Here is a 7,384-nt window from a genome sequence, read left to right as displayed (position 1 = left end):
AAAACTTGCAAAGGCAAAAGTACAACACAATGTCATAAAAACTGCACCGTATTGTTAAAATCAACTAACAGCAAGATTGTGTGCAAAAAGAAGGAGATGAAAATGCCTAAACCAACTTTGTAAGTTAATTGTGCAAGAAAAATGTTTATACTACGTCACTATGGCGATAACCTAATCTAAATTGCCACAATCAATATCTCTTATACCCTGTAACCGGAGACACATAATGTTTTTTTAACGTGATTTCTTCCCAAGCTACAATAGCATTTAATTCTGAGAGCATTGCGTTAAAAACTAGAATTTAGTGGTTTAATATGTGTAAGCCTAACGTTTTACAAACTTCATTAAAATTTCCCGATGTGTAAGGAAGAACGAAAGTTATAGCGACGGTTGCAAAGAAGATTTTTGCGACGTCACTGGCGAGATGATGAAGCAGGGACAAATTTGTAGAATCTGCCAAGAAGCCGATGGTTCACTGATTACACCTTGTCGGTATGGTGCAACGCAAGTAACACTTTTTTTATAAATATTTCAAAACTGTAAAACATGTATTTCTTAAAGGGCCATATACCAACGAAAATTCATTTGTGTATGTAGGTAAAGATGCTCAAATGTTATGTAGTACTGTCGGGGAAGATGAGAAACCTTTAGCACACAATATCCAAATATCCTGATCGTGTTTTAAACAATTAATAACGGTCCATGGAAGTCGTGAGGATACAGTTTAATAACTTTTTAAATCTTCTTTGTTTAATATTAAATAAGACCAGAAAATGGAACAAAAATGTTTCCTACTCCCCCCACCCTACTACATAAAGGTACCACACAGTTGGTAGCAACGAAGAGCCTTGAATCCATTATTTATGGGTTAGAAGTTGTGTGGTTCCTTTAGAATTAGATCACATTTGAGCATTTTATACAAAATTTCATTTTTGTTGGCATGCCCCCTTTAGCTCTCTCCACCTAACTGTATATTTTTTTGCGCTCACCTTTAATAAAAAAAAACATTTTCAAACCTTAAATGTTGTAGTACCATTAACCAGTCACAAAAACTATACATTATTAAGTTCACAAACTGAACAAATGTATTTCCTAATTACAGCGCCGCATTTTAGAATATTTTTCGAGTTAGGTAAAACATTTGATCAATTTCTTACTAGCTTCTGCCCAACTTCTTTATGTTAGTATAGTAATAATTTTATTTATACAAAAGTTGCAAAGGTACAATCGGTTTCGTGCACGAAGCTTGCCTTGTTCAGTGGTTGTCAAAATCGGGAAAGTCAATGTGTGAAATATGTCATACAAGCTACGTGTTGCGTGTAAAGAACTCAGAAAATATAAGGGTGAGTTTGTCTCGTTATGGCGTATATATTTAGTATGGTACATCTTATAGCACTTTGCGTGGGTTAAGACAGAAGATATACACTGCCAAACTAGAACGACAGGGAAATCCCCAAACTTTAATCGACTGCTTTCCGATGCGCCGGGCCGACGTTTACGATTGTTATGGGCATATATATAGCCTGCGTATTGCTTCCGACGGCAAGCTCGCGATTATGTACTGTATTCCAGACCAATGAAACTTAATCTGTAATTTATGTTGTATTTCTATTTATTTAATGCTTTAAACCTTAATCCACGTGGATGGAGAAATGATCTTTCTTATGGAAGGCTTCAATAATGGCAACATGGAACCTTTGTTCCATTGCTTCTGGCTAAAACGCGAGTATTTCTATCCACTATATAGTAGGATGGGGGAAGATGGGGCACCTTTTATTCTATTTTCTCGTACATTTTGGTAGTAAACAAAGAACATTCAAAGAATTATAAAACCTTGTCCTTGCGACTTTCATAGACCGCTGTTAATTGTTTAAAACACGATAAGGATATTTATATATTTTGTGCTAAAGGTGTCCCATCTTCTCCCACCCCACCATATATGCCACGGTGCCAGAGGGATGGTGGAAAATATAGAACCCTTACTTTATTATACGGAGTTTTATTGTAACACCAGAATAAATACGGAGTTTCAATAACCAATATTTTGTTCAGTGGAAAAAATTATGTCTTACACGTCACGACTTGGCGATGATTGCAGTTAACTTCGTGTGTATTTTATTCCTTATTTCAACAACTTCATGGTTGGTTTGGTCTGCTGTAAGTTCAGAGACCAGACGACAACGAAATAGCGACCTGTTTCGAGCATGCTACGCTTTGTATGGATTCATGGATATGTTTTGTTTAGGTATGTATTACCTAACACGTCCTAAAACAATCTTTATTTATTTCTAGATGGAACGGTGCATTTCAATCGTATACTAGGGTGGGGGAGACGGGACAACTTTACCACATAATATCCAAAGATCCTGATTGTGTTTAAATTACACCGGTGTATGGGAGCCATGAGGGTGCCATTTTATAACTTTTAAATGTTTTTTTGTTTACCATTAAATGAGACGAGAAAATATAATGAAATGGTGTCCCATCTTTTCCACTCTACTATATAACAAGAAAGCAATTCTATTTTAACTCCATTAAAACTGTAGCACATACGGCCTAAGTAAATAAAGAAAGAACAATTGATACTTTCTAACCATCGTTAAATGAAGTAACAACCTTCTAATAACGAAAACATAATTCTAGGTATTCTGCTTCATGAAATCCCACACATGCGTTTAATGTATCGTCGATACAAACTGATGCAGTACGAATTGTGTGTGGTGCCCCAATCGCCAGCTACTGTAATAACAGTTTGTCATCAAGAGAATCTGGATAATGTACAAATTAACCTTCCTGTAGAATTGTAGACATTTAAACAGACATCGCACTTCTCGCTAAATAACTTTCCCTGTTTTTTTTTACGACACATCACCGATGTGAATTGTAAATGTTGCTTGAGCGACGTCAACATAATATTGCACATAAACGGCGTGTTGGTTTCAAGTTTGAAAAAGTCTGGTGTGCAACGAGGTTCTAAGTCAGTCTGATATGCATCGAGGTTCATTTGTAAATTAAAACATTATAAAGACTATTTCTATAATTTTGTTATATATTCACATCAAAAAAGAATTCATTATACCAAACCCGTTTTTTTTTTGGATTTTTTTTAAAGTAGTTTAGAAATTAGAAACGGTCAAAGTTCAGTCACAATTTTTTTCTCACAGAAAATTTTATGCATTGTCGGACGGTTAATCTTTTTTACTCGAGCGGGTTTGTCACTAGGTTTTGGACTAGAGAATCATTATAGGGTGGGGGAAGATGGGACACATCTAACACACAATATCTAAATACCCTGATTGTGTTTTAAACATTTAACAACGGTCTATGATGTGAGTCGTGAAGATGCGGTTTTATAATCAACTTTTTGTTCTTTGTTTACTAAAATAAAATGAAAAGGTGTCTCATCTTCCCCCACCTTACTATAGGCATAGTGGTTGCAGGCCATACGGCCAAATTGGAGTGTCGACTTTAAGTAAAAATCGCGTGCTCATCGTAAAACTTCGGTGACGTCATCTGTATAAATATTAGTGACCATAACTCGAAAACGGGACTGTTTTGGAATTTAAAAATATATTTGGAAAATAATATGTTAAATGTGTTCAGAAACAACGAATTTTAATACTTTGCTGCATGCGCACTTTGTTGAACGGTAAGAATACTTTCAATTAATACTGTAACATTTGTTTTCGTTTATCATAAAATGGATGCCCGTGGTAGTAAACTTAAAAATCGATCCCATCTTACCCCATTCCCAACTTATCCCACCCTACTACATATATTATACAATTTGGCATCAGTTACCATTTCACCTATAGATGACACACATGTGTGCAAGTTAACATCTTCTGTATTAATTGTTTACCCATAAAAAACATTTAGTGGCCATTAGCAATGTGTGCGTCACGGCGACTTATTGGCCATCAGTTTTCGCATGACTACCCGTTACTATGGCAACGAAATAAATGTATGCGTGCGTTAGGTGCGTATAACCTGTAATTGAAGAAGGGAAGTGAATAGGCCTATGTTGTTTCGTCGCTACGCCATATAAAGACTGTAGAAAAAAAAGACTGATAAATATAGAATATTTTCGGTAACCAGCGAAACGTTATAAATAATCGCGGTATTTCAACATAATGGTTTCCACAGTACCGATGAAATTTGCGCTTTACCAAATTATATATATTTTAATGTTTTGTCAGGATATTACCTGCAGTTACGTGTGGTGTACCTCTATTGTAGAAAATTAACGAGGACTAGATTATTCATCGCTCAGCAGGTTTGTGTATCTGAACAACTTTTCACCTGCAAACGTCATATAAATGAAAACAAAGTTATCGTTGCGTGGCAAGCCTCTTACTCAGAATGCGACGGACGAATCATTCGCATTTATCGGAACCCTTAGTTAGTTTAAATTCGCTGCTTTAAAATAGGACTGACTCATCATTGCATTTACATTGTAAACGAAATGTCATTGCAGGTATAGTATATAAGAATAATATGATTGTTTGCATCAGTAAGTGCTGGTTATACTGTGAGGATGTCACTACGTAATATATACATTGTATATGTAACTGTATAACAAACCATGAAGGTAGCTAACTGTGCAGTTTAGAATATACGCGTAACATCCGTTGTGTGTAAAGCAGGCATTACAGTGCAAATGATAAGCATGAATAGGTTGTGTTGTAAGGTCGTTACTATGAAGGTAAAACATATTGCATTAACCATTGCTCACCAGGTCAAAATAATAACAAACTGTACGTTGAAGGGAAGATTTCGTACACTTTTCGAATATAGATTTATGATTGTATAAGATTGTCAAACCAAATGTTTCATTTAAAAACCATTCTAACAGGAGCATTAGGTAGGCCCTATAGATTTTAAATATCGCACTGCAATAGTTTAAAGATTTAAGACAAGCTCATCTTGCTATCCAGCTTGGTGGGTCAGGTTTGCTACATCATGCTCAAGCTTATTTTGACATGGTTGTTGCTGCTGGTCAATCATGCTACTTCTCTTAAAGTTCGGTCGGTGTCGCCTCGCTATGTGGGAAATGGTGGCGCTGTACGAGTAACGGTTTTTGGCGAAGGTATGTGTTACGGTGTTACAACAAGAATTGATGTTTATATTGTAAACAGATGTACCATAATCAACGTTTTAACCCGTAGGAAGAGTTTGTTCATTTAAATGTTAGCTTATACACTCGCTCTAATGTTCAAACCACTTAAAATGCTGTTTGAACCAATATTAATGTTTGAACCATTTTCCCTGCCTTTGGTTTTTGCTATAGGTTTATTAGTACATATACGACTTTATGGTTTCAGGTTTCCTGGAAAGCGAACCGAATTTTGCGGGTGGGGATGATCCGAACGCGGTGAAAGTATATTTTATTGATTCTCATTCTCAGTACGAATGTGACGTCGGTAAAGAAGGAAGCACAAAGGATAAAATTATCTGCTACACAAGGTTTAATGCTTAAATGCATACATAATTACGGCTCATATTTATATAATTGACATTCGTTTATCACTGATCAATGCTTTATTACAGTATCAGTTTACAAGTCCAAATTGACCGATAATATTTTTTACCTATAGACCGATGCCACAAGGTAATTTCTTTGTGAAGGTGGTTTCAGGAAACGAGGTGGCGTATGAAACGAACTGTAACAATAATCCTCAACATAGCTATTGTACCATGAGAGTGAGTTTACTTTAGTGCAACTAGTATACTACTATGGGGTAAGATGGGACACCGTGAGCACACGATATCCAATTATCCTGATTGTGTTTTGAACAGTTAATAACGGTCTATTATGGAGGTCGTGAGGATACATTTTTATAATTCTTTGACTTACCTTTGTTTACTTCCAACTAAAACGGAAAAAACAGAATAAAAAGGTGTCCCATCTTTTCCCACCCCACTATTTAAAATTAAAAAAAAACTACTTTTATTCGACGTACAGTTTCATCCACATTACGGACCGGATATGCGCACCGTCAGTAAAGTGGAACCGATTCAATACCCGATTTCGAAAGCGTATGCACCGGGTGATCTTATTCAGGTTTACGGTCGCATTGTAACCCAGGCATACGGATCAAACAACCAAACCATCCTCAATGGTCGAGACACTTCATTCCGAAGGTGAGTATGGATGGCCCTAAATATGAAGAACGTAAAAGTATGCAAAAAGTAAAACGGTGTTGACGATTGCGTTTTTTTGCGGCTTGGTCAGTTGGCATAACAATAAATATAGTAGGGTGGGGGAAGATGGGACACCTTCGGCGCATAATATCCGAATATCCTGATCGTGTTTTAAACAGTTAACAACGGTCTATGGGAGTCTTGAGCATATAGTTTTTTAATTCTTTGAAAGATCCTTGTTTACTACCACATTGTACAAGAAAATAGAGTTAAAATGTGTCCCAACTTTCCCTACTCTACTATATGTTTGCTATCTTATAGTTTTATTGCTTCCTATTACAATGTTTATATAACCATTTCTGCGTTTACAGGGTTTACGTCAATGGTCATAGTTGTGAGCTAATAAACCCCGACACTCAAGATTTCTACAGCATTAAACTAACCTCTGAAACATCGATATATGGCACCTTCCACTGCCAACCACTGGGAACGTATATCGGTGGGTTATGTAAATTTCAACAAACTAAATCAATTCGATTTTATTCCGCGCAAATATTGCAATTATATAGTAGGGTGGGGGAAGATGGGACACCTTTTTATTCAATTTTTTTTTTCCTTTGGTTAGTACACAAAAAACATTCAATGCCTTTTAAAACAGTATCCTCACGACTCTTATAGACCGTTGTTGACGATCAGGATATTTGGATATTATATGCTAAAGGTGTCCCGTCTTACTGTATTAACTTTTCGGCAGTATATAAACCTAACTATATGCTTTTAAACAATGATTTCAAACGTATGGTCACCACGCGACAAAAAAATGTTTTTTATCAACTCCCTGTTTTAATATTTTTTACAGGTTACAGTAACATGAGTTTTATTCTAACGAACAGTTTCGGTCGGTCGGTCCCGCACAAGGCATTATATCAAGTCAGCGGAACAGACACAGTTCACATGATCCAGACTTACGCAGGTTTGATCTTACTATATGTTATAGGGTTTATTATCATTTATATCGTTAAGTTAATCGAATTTGTATGTATGCATATTTGCAGCAAAGAAAATGAAATAATTTTTTAATTTTATTAAGGAAGAACTTACATATTTTAGCCTTTCCGTATTTTTAGCAATGGTGTTAATACGGTGGTGACTCGTTAAAAATAACTTGATTTACCGAGAACCCATCGAAAGCCACATTGGGTTATACTTATATATAACACGTACATACATCGTGCACGAT

At 35.9% G+C, this 7,384-nt stretch overlaps 2 protein-coding genes across 6 annotated transcripts in view; both read left to right on the top strand.

The window, feature by feature from the left end:
• Positions 1-4,295, top strand: LOC149729603 (E3 ubiquitin-protein ligase MARCHF4-like). Its single transcript, XM_089886902.1, has 5 exons — positions 1-119; positions 367-492; positions 1,214-1,343; positions 2,053-2,245; positions 2,644-4,295. The coding sequence occupies exons 1-5, from the start codon at positions 97-99 to the stop codon at positions 2,805-2,807; spliced, it is 636 nt and encodes a 211-aa protein (XP_089743028.1). The 5' UTR covers positions 1-96; the 3' UTR covers positions 2,808-4,295.
• Positions 4,296-4,839: 544 nt separating this feature from the next.
• LOC149729602 (fibrocystin-L-like) overlaps positions 4,840-7,384 on the top strand; it is a 49,591-nt gene continuing 47,046 nt past the window's right edge. For all 5 annotated transcript variants that reach the window (XM_089886879.1, XM_089886877.1, XM_089886876.1 and 2 more), the window contains exons 1-6: positions 4,840-5,089; positions 5,325-5,466; positions 5,598-5,703; positions 5,966-6,144; positions 6,516-6,643; positions 7,004-7,117. In XM_089886879.1, coding sequence (XP_089743005.1) covers positions 4,963-5,089; positions 5,325-5,466; positions 5,598-5,703; positions 5,966-6,144; positions 6,516-6,643; positions 7,004-7,117 — 796 coding nt within the window. In that variant the 5' untranslated portion in view covers positions 4,840-4,962. The remainder of the gene's footprint in view (positions 5,090-5,324; positions 5,467-5,597; positions 5,704-5,965; positions 6,145-6,515; positions 6,644-7,003; positions 7,118-7,384) is intronic.

The sequence above is a fragment of the Ciona robusta genome, chromosome 10 (genome assembly GCF_009617815.1).
Source record: "Ciona robusta chromosome 10, ASM961781v2".
Classification (NCBI taxonomy): domain Eukaryota; kingdom Metazoa; phylum Chordata; class Ascidiacea; order Phlebobranchia; family Cionidae; genus Ciona; species Ciona robusta.
This window is presented reverse-complemented; position numbering and strand designations above follow the sequence as displayed.